This window comes from Chelonia mydas, chromosome 2 (assembly GCF_015237465.2).
Source record: "Chelonia mydas isolate rCheMyd1 chromosome 2, rCheMyd1.pri.v2, whole genome shotgun sequence".
Lineage (NCBI taxonomy): Eukaryota > Metazoa > Chordata > Testudines > Cheloniidae > Chelonia > Chelonia mydas.
The window spans coordinates 209,912,061-209,925,642 of record NC_057850.1 but is presented as its reverse complement, the minus strand read 5'-3'; the positions used below and the strand labels follow the sequence as shown (position 1 = coordinate 209,925,642).

General features: G+C 41.0%; 1 protein-coding gene across 3 annotated transcripts in view; it reads right to left on the bottom strand.

The window, feature by feature from the left end:
* Positions 1-340: 340 nt before the first annotated feature.
* VWDE (von Willebrand factor D and EGF domains) overlaps positions 341-13,582 on the bottom strand; it is a 73,621-nt gene continuing 60,379 nt past the window's right edge. For all 3 annotated transcript variants that reach the window (XM_043541139.1, XM_043541140.1, XM_037891559.2), the window contains 8 exons: positions 12,281-12,376; positions 10,850-10,945; positions 10,383-10,478; positions 9,150-9,245; positions 8,955-9,050; positions 5,554-5,649; positions 4,849-4,952; positions 341-4,101 (listed from right to left, as the gene is read on the bottom strand). In XM_043541139.1, the coding sequence (XP_043397074.1) occupies positions 4,081-4,101; positions 4,849-4,952; positions 5,554-5,649; positions 8,955-9,050; positions 9,150-9,245; positions 10,383-10,478; positions 10,850-10,945; positions 12,281-12,376 (701 nt within the window). In that variant the 3' untranslated portion in view covers positions 341-4,080. The remainder of the gene's footprint in view (positions 4,102-4,848; positions 4,953-5,553; positions 5,650-8,954; positions 9,051-9,149; positions 9,246-10,382; positions 10,479-10,849; positions 10,946-12,280; positions 12,377-13,582) is intronic.

Below are 13,582 nucleotides of genomic sequence, written 5' to 3'. Positions count from 1 at the left end.
TTCAATTTCTAGTGTATCCTTCACAAGTATAAAACCACCCGACCTGCTGCACTGAGATTTCATATCAAAGCAATCTATTCACTCATTGCATGAATAATTTCTCCAATTTCTATTAATATTAAAGGGAGTCATGATTGTAAATAATATCAATGGAAAACATACTTTTCTGAGATAGGTTTCAGAGTAGCAGCCGTGTTAGTCTGTATTCACAAAAAGAAAAGGAGTACTTGTGGCACCTTAGACTAACAAATTTATTTGAGCTCTAAGGTGCCACAAGTACTCCTTTTCTTTTTTTGAGGTAGTATATTTTAAATGTTTAAATCAAGACAACCTATGAAAATACATTTTCAGTCTTATAACAAAGTAGTAATACATGTACACAAAGACACTTACACAATAAACAAATGTTATTTAATGTACATGATTTACAATCTGGTGAAAAAAAACAACCCACCCCACCATTACAATGCAGTTTTGAAAAATCTTACTTTATGTACACACTAATGATTTTTTCCTTTGTTTCACAATCCAATTTTGGTTGTTGAGTTTAGTGTGCAGAGGCTGGGTGGTGTGGGTGAGGGTGACCAGGGATATGCAAGGGAGTCAGACTCGATAAGCTGGTGGCTCTTTCTAGCCTTAAAACTTTGATGCATTCATTGAAAAATATAGTACAGCGTTTTGCTGTTATTTTTAGATTTTAATTAGTGTACCCAAACTCTGCTGTGTTTCGGTTTGCATAGCTTGCTTTTCAAAAAATTGAAGAAATTAATTATAGTGTGTTAGAGGCACTGAAAATAAGTTGGGAATCCTAAAGACGAGGATTTTATGAACGAGAGTTTTATACAGCATGAACCCATAGCAAGATGTACAGCCTCAGTGTCGCTCGTAAGTGGAGGGATGTGCAAAACAAAAAACCCCTCTAAAACAGTAAATCAGATACAACTCCTTTCTTTTATTTTTTTAAAAAACAATGCTGTAATTAAATGTTATAGGTTTGTTACAAGCTTGCTCTATTGGCACTTATATATTTTTAAAAAGTTTTAAAAATCTTAAGGTTGTTTATTCATGGAATATGGAAAAACCCCAGGGGATTGGTTGCAGCAGTTGCCAAAATGGTGGAGGGTGGTAGCATTTGGTCTTTGCTCACACAGATTTCTAAAGAGTAGAAAAGGGAAATAATTCAGTTGAGCAGATTTTAAATATGAGAGAAATTTCTCCCAGCAAATCTGGATATCTGCCATTTAGATGCTGGGATTTAAGGAAGCTGTTGAAAAGCAGACACAGCAGCTCGCCTGCGTCTTAAAATGCCAGTGGGAAATTGAAAAGGCTTTTGAAACACACCACAGTGGGATGCATAGCAATCCACAGGTAGTATGCGGGAAGGAGGCTGACATCTGAGAATGCCAACTTATTTTAGAAAAGAGACTGAACAGGACTATGTAGGAGAAGAAGAATCTACACCGAGAGCTGCTGAACAGCCATAGGGTAGGTGACCCCTCTAACCTGGGAGTCAACATCCTGTGACAGCAGCCCACAAAATGGCAAAATCCTACCAATTCCAAACTGGACTCTGGGAAAGAGCAGACCATACAAATTTGGCATCCCTCAGCAGAATCTGAGGTCAGGAAACTTCCTTTTAGTAAATATATAATTAAACACTGAAAACTGAATTGCCTCTCCTAGCTAAGGTGAGATACGCATCATTCAGCAGTGCTCTGCTGGCTGCCCAAGGGACTAAAATGGCTTTTCACTCTTTGCTGGTGGGGACAAAATGTCTAGAACAGCATACGCAGGTTAAAATCTAACCCTGAAAACACTCTGACTGTGGTGGAGGCAGCTGCTCACAATTGCCTGGAATTCTAGGTAGTGGTAGTGGTCTCCAGTATTATTCCTACTTACCATTTGTAATCTGCTGCTCTCAATGGAAACACTGCTTTCTTTTATTGAAACAGAGTGTGAGTGTGTGCACACACAATGTCCTCTGCCTTGCCACCCTACACTCTGATCCATTCACTGCACTCTTCACCATTTCCACCTTTTCAAGGCCTAGCACTGAAGACTCTCTGGACACAAACACTGCCACACCCGCAGGATTTACAGAGCTAGAACACTATCCCCTTGAAAGGTTTTAGGACGCACATATTCCCCACCCTCTCAAATCCCACCTTTATGCAAGGGTGGGGGAGGAACAACAGGAACAACACAGAACAGGAATAATCCTACAACTGGCTCCTTAGTCTAGTCCCAAAGCACCAACAAAAAAAGAAACTGAAACTAGCAATCTCAAACTCTGGCTGATGAATGCAGAGTTCAGCGAACCATTAAACTGGCACCATTCTGGATCTGATTTTAGATTAGACACATTCCCTTGTCTGCATAATTGACATCTGGTTTATTTTAGCCCAGCTACTCCCTGCAGGCTACACAGCACAACACAAACCAAGGTAGATCACAGACAAGCCAAATGGAGGAAAATAGTCCCGGTTTCCTCAGCCCTCCGATGCAGAAGACACTCCACTCCAGAAACAAAATCAGAAGACCAAAAAGAATCCAGTGTTTGACAGCTTTCCAGAGGGAGAGCTTGCTGACTTCCTAGAGGGTCTAATGGTGCAGTTGCTCAGCATGATGCTGAAATCCTCCAGGCTCATTGCTCTTAAGAGACCTCAGTTTCCATGTAGCTAATGCCAAAGACACTCTAGAATCCAATCTCTTTTCCATTATCAATACTACAGATTTCACATGGACCATCTCCAGACTCTCACTCTCTGCTAGTAACACAATGGGAAGACTCTTCAGCCTATGAGTGTGCTGATATCGAAACCACCTCACGTCTCATTGTCCTGATCTGGCCACCATTTCATATAGGGAAAGATCAGGGCCTTCACAGGGAAAAAGACTGGAAATTTTTCTTAAGGAAAGCTGACAGTCACTTTTAGATCCTTCAAATTAGCAGAGGAGAGCCTGCAGTCATAGGCTATGCAGAGGCCAGCACTGGGACAGGGCACTATGTGTGGAACAAATGAAAAAAGTCAGAAATAACTTGATGTGGACTATAGCCACGTATGCGAGATAGATACATAAATGTTTCCACAGGGAGGAATCATCAATTCTTAAATTAAACTCTTAAAAATGTTTATTTGTGATCATTTTTTTAGAAGATCATGGCTCTTTAGTTACAGTCCTTGTTTTCTAAAAGGGCTGATAGATAATTTATATCTATAACTTATAGATAACTTGAGGAAAATTGCTGAGTTGAGAAGATCCTTTTACTTTAATATAGTATTTTCACTTATTAACTTTTTAAAGCATTTTCTTGAAAAGCCCATTGTTTACATTTATGGCAATTACATTATCTCACAGATATTTTGAAATGATGACCATGCACAGACGCATAGGTGCAGTCAGATGTAAGCATTGAACTGTTTCAACCTACCCTAACATAACAGTTTTACATTAAATTTAACTAGAAATGTATGTTGAGTCTATCAATAGTCTCGAGACACTATGGCACGTGTGAATGATGCAATAGGAACCTAGAGCCTATTTCACATGTTCATTACAGGCAGGGGATTCTTAAACCAACAGAACTTGCTCTTTCAAATCAATGTGTGAAAACAAACTGCTATATTTCAGGACCTGATCCTGTCAGGTGCTGCCTTCCTGCTGCTAGGAGATGCTTAGATTAGGTCCCAAGAAAGGACATTCACTACAGATCACTGTTCCAGTGACTATTTCTCCAGACATTAGCTGACCAGGGGTTTGGTGTTTGTATCATCTACAATATCTAAAAGTCCAACAGAGAATCAGAGGCCGTGGTTTCTGAGTGTGAGGTAGCAATAAAATGAGGATTTACAACAGATTATTACATTTCTGCTCTTAGTATGTTATTGTTCTACTGCTGTTTAAAAATGAATGTCCTTGGCTTTAAAATCATAATGAATACTTTAAAGGCATGCTTCAGGATATCACTCCCTTTGTTTAAATAAACTTCATCCATTATTGACTTCAAAGCCTCTTTCTAGTTTCATGTGCCTCTTACTCCATACAACATGGTCTGGTAATCCATGTACTTGATTTTCTTCAACCATGATGTCTCTGTACCTTGGGAAAAATAAAAGATTTTAGTGTACTCAGAACACTCTGTGCTTTCATCATAAACTTTAACAAGCAGTTTCCAATGAATATTTGCCTTCCCAACACACTCAGAAATGGAATATTGAATACTCATCCATAAAGCTTGTTTAGTTTTTTTGAAAAATAAGCTACCTTTCCAAAAATAGAGAGAAGCATAGTTGGAAGCAAATACTCTTTGCAATGGTATATACTGTACTGTTGGTATTAAATAGAAAACATTTATTACTCAGACCAAATCATCTATTTACACAGTCTATACAAAATCTAATAATAGATTAAACCTTTCAAGATGTCCATAAAGGGATCTTTGAATCAAAGTTATTTCATGAGCACTGAATTTTTTATTATCAGGTACTGATACATAAATTAAGCTCCCTTCAAAAACTTGCATTACAGACATTAAAACCCAACAAAGTAACAATACTTCACACAAATAGAGCTTTACATTTTCAAAAAGTTGTATGATTTCTCACACCAACTGATAAATACTTTGGCCCATCCCTAGTAATTAGCTAACAACTCCCACCCCAAATTAGATTCTTTGGTGAAAACAGAACCTGGATTTGAATTACCAATCTTTTTAGTTTTGAAAAACAAAACGTGGCTTTCAAACAATTTACAAAACAAGTTTTTGTGAAACCAAAAACACTGCAGTTTTTCCATTTCTTTTGCCCTCTGTTCCTTTATTATATTGTGTACCCATAATGTAATTACCTGTAGTTTCTTTGCACAGATGACTCCAGTATAACCAGGACGACAAGAACACACATTAGGCAGCACACACCTACCACCTACGAGACATTTCTGACTGCACACAGCTGAAATATACAAAGGTATATGGCTTTAATCTCAAAAACAGAGTAGCTGCTTTGTAAATAAAATGGCCCCAATATTGGGTTATGCCATGACCTCTGTGTACTCATTCTGCTGACCAGGGGCCATAAGCCCAATAGATCTCTTCACTGAGGAATACCCCCTTGTGTAAGGGGGATTCCTTGGTGCTGTACAGCCAGCAGAATGTCCCTATGCCACCTCCCTTCACAGCCCTCATGGTAGATACATACTTGGGGCATAATTGAGAGAGGGAAGGGGGCATGGCTGGGGCTTGGCCAGAGCATACTGTGATCTGACTGTTCTGGGCTATTGTCATGGCCCCTAAGGGTTGTTGCAGCAGTGTGAGCAGATCACCAAGGACTGCAATGCTCCCTGGCCACCTCCAGCTACTTTGGGCTGCAAAATGGTACACAGCCACCTCTACCCTTCATCTCACTTCTGCATCGACACTGGGGCCAAAATGCAAAATCAAATGAAGACAGGAGTCATGGGTACGATGTATGTCTGTACAATTAACAGTCATTAACTTTGTTGAAGCAACATCAATGTCCTTTTTTTAAGGGTTAAAAATCATGTCAGACTTACGTGTTTGACACTGAACGCCTTCCCACTGTGGAAGGCAATGACACATGCTTGGTCCAATACATTCTCCGCCGTTCTTACATTTCTGAAGACAAATAGCTTCATACCCCGCCCCCCCAAAAAAGATATGTTAAATTCTTTCACTCCAATATTGCCCATAATGTGCAGCGTGCTGACCCCCTCCCCCACACACACCCCGGAAGATGCCAGCTCATCCCTGAGAAGCTCACAATCTAAGGCTACGTCTACACTATGAGCTAAAGGTGTCATTCCCCTGCTTGTGTACACATCCCCGTGCTAGTTTTTATTGAGCTTGTGTGAGTATAAGTAGCAGTGAAGCCTCAGTAGCCCTGGCAGCGGAGACATGACTGAATCATGCGGAGTACAACGAGCATGAAATTGGTGGGTATGTACTTGGCATAGGTCAGCCATATCTCCGCTGCTGCGAACAGCTAGTGAGGCTAGACCGCTACTTATACTCGTGTTAGCTCGATGAGAAGTAGTGCGAGTATGTGTACACAAACAGCGGAATCGTACCCTTAGTTCGTAGTGAAGGTGTAGCCTAAGAGAGGGCGGGGAAGGAATATAATCAAAGCACAGACCACTTTTAACATACATGGTATTTAATGATTATAAAATAGTATACACTTTAAAAATAAAAACACTTCACATTACCAATATTCATCTCCCTTCAACCTGTCCCTTAGCAGATGGCCAAATTCTAGTAGGCACCCTGGAAGATGAGGGTTTTGAAGGAGGAGAAGTCCAGTGGCTTTACGGATCAGTTCAGGAAGGGTGTTCTATACATAAGGGCCAGCATGGAAGGTGCCAAGCCCATTGTGAGGGAAGTAGATAAGTGGACAATCAATTCTGGCATCACTGACAGAGAAGGAGTAATGAACCAAGAGATAAAATCTCAAGGTTTTCAAATGTACAACAGGTTACAGAATTTAAGCTTAACTTTAAAAGATTTTAACAAAGCTTGCCAGGGCTTTATGTAAGCATAAGGGGAAATGTGATAAAGAGTCAAAAACATATAAGGAGAGAGAAACAGAGCAATGAACAGCCTGGAAGGTGAAGACAAGTTCAAGAAGCTTGAACTTGGGGGGTGGGGGGGGGGCAACACAGCCAAGGGATGTGAAGATTCATAGATTCATAGATATTAAGGTCAGAAGGCACCATTATGATCATCTAGTCTGACCTCCTGCACGAAGCAGGCCACAGAATTTCACCCACCACTCCTGCAAAAAACCTCTCACCTATGTCTGTGCTATTGAAGTCCTCAAATCGTGGTTTAAAGACTTCAAGGAGCAGAGAATCCTCCAGCAAGTGACCCGTGCCCCATGCTACAGAGGAAGGCGAAAAACCTCCAGGGCCTCTTCCAATCTGTCCTGGAGGAAAATTCCTTCCCGACCCCAGATATGGCGATCAGCTAAACCCTGAGCATATGGGCAAGATTCATTAGCCAGATACTACAGAAAATTCTTTCCTGGGTAACTCAGATCCCACCCCATCTAATATCCCATCACAGGCCATTGGGCCTATTTACCATGAATATTTAATTACCAAAACCATGTTATCCCATCATACCATCTCCTCCATAAACTTATCGAGTTTAATCTTAAAGCCAGATAGATCTTTTGCCCCCACTGCTCCCCTTGGAAGGCTGTTCCAAAACTTCACTCCTCTGATGGTTAGAAACCTTCGTCTAATTTCTAGTCTAAATTTCCTTGTGGCCAGTTTATATCCATTTGTTCTTGTGTCCAATTGGTACTGAGCTTAAATAATTCCTCTCCCTCTCCGGTATTTATCCCTCTCATATATTTATAGAGAGCAATCATATCTCCCTCTAAACCTTCTTTTAGTTAAGCTAAACAAGCCAAGCTCCTTGAGTCTCCTTTCATAAGACAATTTTTCCATTCCTCGTATCATCCTAGTAGCCCTTCTCTGTACCTGTTCAAGTTTGAATTCATCCTTCTTAAACATGGGAGACCAGAACTGCACACAGTATTCCAGGTGAGGTCTCACCAGTGCCTTGTATATCGGTACTAAAACCTCCTTATCCCTACTGAAAATACCTCTCCTGATGCATCCCAAGACTGCATTAGCAGTGAGGTGATCAGAACAATGAGTAAAGAGGATTCTCTTAGCTGCATTTTGAATTAACTGGAAGTGGGACAAGGTGAGTGCCACAGAAGAACAGGTTACAGTTGTAAAGATGTAAGATAATTAGGGTTTAGACAGGAGTTTTAGCTATGTGGACAAAAAGAAAATGTTAGGTTTTTTTAAGAGATGCTTTGTCCAATACAAAAGAACTTTTAGACTAAATTCCCTGCTGACTTGACCCTGTTAAAGTCAAAAGGGTTGTGTAGGTGTAACTAGGGGCTGAATTTGTCCTGATATTTTTAAAAGTCGAAAATATGAAGAGAATTAATATATATATATGGAAGTACAAATATGGGTGTTTAATGATATGTGTTTCTGAAAGAAAAGATATTTAGGGCCAGATTTTGCTCTCACATCAGTGTAATTCCTATTGACTTAAATGAAGTTCCTCTTGATTTACCCTGCTGTCAATGAAATCAGGATTAACTCCAACGAGAGACTGCTGAATTGGAATTAATTTGCAAACTGGATACAATTAACTTAGGCTTGAATAAAGACTGGGAGTGAATGTGTCATTACACAAAGTAAAACTATTTCCCCATGTTTATTCCCCCCCGCCCCCCTACTGTTCCTCACACGTTCTTGTCAACTGCTGGAAATGGCCCACCTTGATTACCACTACAAAAGGTCGTCCCCCTACTCTCCTGCTAGTAATAGCTCACCTTAATTGATCACTCTTGTTACAGTGTGTATGGTAACACTCATTGTTTCATGTTCTCTGTGTATATAAAATCTCCCCACTGTATTTTCCACTACATGCATCCGATGAAGTGAGTGAGCTGTAGCTCACGAAAGCTTATGCTCAAATAAATTTGTTAGTTTCTACGGTGCCACAAGTACTCCTTTTCTTTTTGTGGATACAGACTAATATGGCTGCTACTCTGAAATCTGAAAAGTCTCTTACAGACAGTTTGGGTGTGAGCACTGGAAACACGGAGCTTTTAACGTCGACAATAATGGAAATAGAAGGGAAAAATATTACATGCTACTCTCGAACAGAAGGTATGTCCTGTTTTCATGGTTTAAACTGAAACCTCCATGGCTTTGGCTCAGTAGTACAGATATCACATTCTGCATTTTGATGTGGGTCTGTAATCAGAGGAAAAAGTGTCCCCCTGTCCCCCTCCAAGCTGTTTGGTACTATCTTCATGTCTTTTTCTGGACAGAACTATCAGTTACATTATTTAGCCAAATATTTCCTTTAATAAGTTTTAGCACGTTAGTTGTAAGATACTTACGTGTATTACATCGTTTTCCTCTCCACCCTGAGGGGCAAGAGCAAATATTTGGCCCCACACATCTGCCTCCATTCATGCACATTGGGTCACAGACACCTTAAATTAAATATCATTTACTGATTAGTGAAAATAATGAACCTGAGAGCATTTCACCAATTGCTTCTGGATCCTGGAAGCATTTTGATGTTGTCTTACTTTTTTCACATCTTCTGCCAGTGTACCCATCAGGACAGGTGCACACATTATTTCTCATGCAGTGACCACCATTCTTACAGGGAGGGTAGCAAACAGCTAAAAGATACAAATGTGGGAATAAGGCATAGCTTCAAGCATTGTATACTATAGGCAGGAATAGCTTTTTGCTCCTTCTTATATTGCATACCATCCTAACGAAATAGATTGTAACCACTATTAAGATGCACATCTATTAGCAATCTTTCTAGGATATTTATATTTAGCAAAATCCTGCCTGTCTGGCAGGAGCCATATTGACATGGAGCAGTGCCTATTCTGTAGCAGATACAGGACCCATTCTACAACCATAGGGTAGAATGGCTCAGGGCTCGCAGCTGCACTGCAGGATGCTGTGCATGCTAGTATCCCTGATAGCCAAGGCTACGATTTTGTCATGGAGGTCGCAGAAGTCACGGAATCTGTGACTTCCAAAGAAGTCCATGACTTCAGCCCACAGTGGCAGGGAGCTGCATGGTACCAGCTGCCCGTGGTGGTGGGGGCCCCCCACGGTCTGAGCCACCTTGGGCGATGGAGGCCCCCAAAGCTCCTGGCCGCCGTGGACCAGGGAGACCCTGCAGCTCCCAGCTGCTGTGGGTGTCAGGGTGACTCCAGACCTCCAGGCCACCGTGGGCAGCAGGGGGCTCAAGCCACCATGGGGGTGGGGGGGTGAACTCGCAGCTCCTTGCTGGCCCCCCTGCAGCTTCCAGCCGCCTTGGGCAGCAGGAATCCTGCAGCTGCCCAGCGCTCCCCATTTTCTCATTGATATTTTTAGTAAAAGTCAGGGACAGGTCATGGACTTCCGTGAATTATTCTTTATTGTCCGTGACCTGTCTGTGACTTTTACTAAAAATATCCATGACAAAATCTTAGCTTTACTGAAAACAGCGTGCAGGTTAGCTAGCTAAGGGCCCAGTCATACCCCACAGCCAACAGTCCTTTGTACAATTGTGACTGGCTTTTGTACGGGTGCAAAAGCACAGGGCAAGCAAAGTTCCATGCATCCTCCCTCCTTGGGCGTTCACACAAGGGGCCAGCCACAATCTGGCCAGTATAAACAATGAAATCTTGAGAAAATCTCTGTCTTTCGCCTATGTTACTTCACTGAGAGTTTTTAAAATCTTGAGAGTGTCCTTTTAGAGGCAGGCATCTTCCTGTGTCTTCTCAAAAAAAGAAAAGTAAGAGAAAAATTATTACCATTCTGACACTGGGCACCAAAGAATCCCTTTGGACAGAGGCAAACATTTGGCTTGGTACAGGAGCCACCATTGAGGCATACGGGGTCACACACCGCTACAGAACAGCAGAAGGAAAAACAAAGCAATGTAAGAACTGCATCGCCACATATGGGTGAGGAAATAGCTTGCTTTCACTGCAAGGACGGGGTGTTAATAACTGACGTGATTACGATGAATCTAAAAGACAGCAGGTGAAAGAACTGAAATGCCGTTCCCTGCAAGTTCCGCAGGCTGTGCTAAGAAATGAACAAACAGTTGGAGGCACATGGGGTCGCTAGGCTTCCACAGCAGTAGCAGCCGCTCCTGCCCCCAGCTTGAGCCAACGGGTTCAGAAGTTTGAGCAATGGGAATCCCTTCTGCTTCTGGTAGGCCCCCGAGTGTGGAACTTTTGCAAAGCAGTTCCCTGTGGAGAATAACCAATTTTACCTGTATTGCATGTAGGTCCGTACCAGCCAGCTTTACACTGGCAGACATCTGGAGTGAGACATTCACCACCGTTTTCACAGTGTCTGTTGCAAACCACTATAATCCAGAAAATCAGGGGGAAAAAAACGCATAAGGTGAGAAAACAGTACAAAAGAGTTTGTTACAATTTTATATCTGTGAGAAACCTCATTGATTTCTCAGTTCTTCCCCAGATATGAGCATGGATATTGCATTGATACTAATGGGAGTTACACACCAATCCATCACTTGAAGCTTCATTTAAGATTAAACCTGTCTCAATGCCATATAGGAACTTGACACCAGATTGGAAGATGTCAAAAAAAGTCCCATTCTGACCAGATGCTCCTGGCCTGGATTTGTCTAATAATCACCTTTCCAAGCAACAAATGGTACAACAACATCAAGTGATGGTTTCCTGAATTAATGCTAACTTCAAGATACTTCACTATGGTCTCCTTCTTTGCTTTTTCATTTCTCAGAGTTCAGATGTAAACCCTGCAGAGACCTGATACTTCTGGTAAGGAGGAGCCTTTTAGGAGTAGTCATGGCTTCAGAGCGCCACAAGTCAGCTCTTCAAGTCACAGTTCCTTCTTCTGGGATCTTATAATCTCAAAAAAGCAGTAATTATTGACATGGCAATTGAAAACCAAAAGGATCAACAGACTTGAGGATTCCAAGAGCAACAAAGAGAGGAATTTACCTAATCCACAGGCAAATTCATTGGCATGCTGAGGAGGGTGGTAGCCCAGTAGAATTTCTGATTTCTAAGCACGGACCTTTCAGTGAGTAATGACTTGTGTGCAAATTAACCAAAATACCTGTTTGAACACTTGGAGCATCTAAGGCCAGATACAGCTAATATGAAACACAGTATCTCATTTGGGACTAAACCATTCAAACTGGCCAGCTATAATTCCCAACAAAGGTCTCCATTGTGCATTCCAAGTCAGAGGATGAGTCCATTAATTTGCTGTTATATTCAGTGATCTTACACACCACTGTCCTAGCATTTACTAATATCAGCCTCAGAATGAGGACCATCCCAACAGCTGAAGGAAGGGCCATTTAGGAATCCAGAAACAGTTACCAGCTGCCAAAAATTACACTTGTTCTGGATAATGTCCTAACCTCAACTCTAAATCCATCTCCCTGAGCGACTAATCGTAATAACAATAAATTATTTAGCACATACATAAAGTTTCATATCTTCAAAGTGCTGTACAAACATTATTTAATTGATGCTAGTAAGCCCCAGTTCTAGTAGCCTTCAGACAGTCATCTTGGATTTTACTATTTGCTAACAGCAGATACAGTGCATCAGAAATGTAAAGCATTGTTTGTTTTAATACATCCCAGTGCAGGGGAATAAAAGTTATTATATTCTTGATTTCTACATTTTTGTTTTCTTACTTGTTTCACACCTGGGTCCCACAAAACCATAAGGGCAGGTGCAGAGATTTCTGGCCAAGCATGTGCCTCCATGTTGACACAGTGGGTTACAGTGTGCTGCAGATACAGAATTATGTTGTTCAAGAAGTCAGCTCTAAAAATATCTATTAAAATTGGTTATCTTTTAGTGATAACTAAAGGTAACATTTGTATCAGCAAAAACAACTGGAAATAAAATGAAGACCCGTTGATGAAATAACAACAGAGCACCTCCTTCTTTCTACAGTGACAAAGTGTAGAAAGGGCCAAATTCTGCCTGATGAGCACATGCAGCTTGTTATGGGCCAAATTTGCAACAAGTATGAGTGGGCACAGCTCCACTGAAATCAATAGTGGTACACCCATGCACGTCAGCAATTAACTTGGCCCACTGTCTTCAATGGGAGCCATCTGTGCATCTGAGGGCACAGTTTGGTTCAAAGGGACTGGTCTTCATTTTATCAAAAATTACTAAAAGTGCATAGTGGAGAGAGGGACAGGCCTGAGAACCACGTCCAATTTCAAACTAAAATATTAAGCATGGTTTGTGCACTTGGCACTCTGTACTCAGATGGGAGTACAAATGTCCACCATCAATTTTTAGCTTGCTGATTCTTATATTTTAAGGACATGGCAGAATGGGGTTTAAACTTTATATTCTTACAAAAATGATTAATCCCTAATTGTCTGTGTATGCATGTGTGTGTGTGTGTGTGTGTGTATGTATATATATGTAGATATAATATAGCATCCAAATTTATTGATAATGCCATAAATAAAAATGAGAACCAAAATTCTTTTGGCCTTTACAGCTCACTAAATTTAGGAACATCTCACCACATACAATCTTCATGGGAGATTTCAATATTATGAAAGGTACCTTAATGATACAGTTTATACATATGTTTTACTATGACATGATAAAAGTCTTCAAATATGTAAAAGTTTGTTAAAGAGAGGAGGGTGATAAATTGTTCTCCTTAACCACTGAAGACAGGACAAGAAGTAATGGGCTCAGACGGCAGCTGGAGATTTGGGTTACACATTAGGAAAAATTTCCTAACTGTAAGGGTAGTGAAACACTGGAACAAATGACCTAGGGAGACCGGAATCTCCCTCCGGTTTTTAAGAACAGGTTAGACAAACACCTGTCAGGGGATAATACTTAATCCTGCCTCAATTCAGGGGACTGAACTAGATGACCTATCAAGGTCCATTCCAGTCCTACATTTCTATTATTTCATTTCTATGATAGTTCTAGGAGTTGTGTAAAACAACAGACAT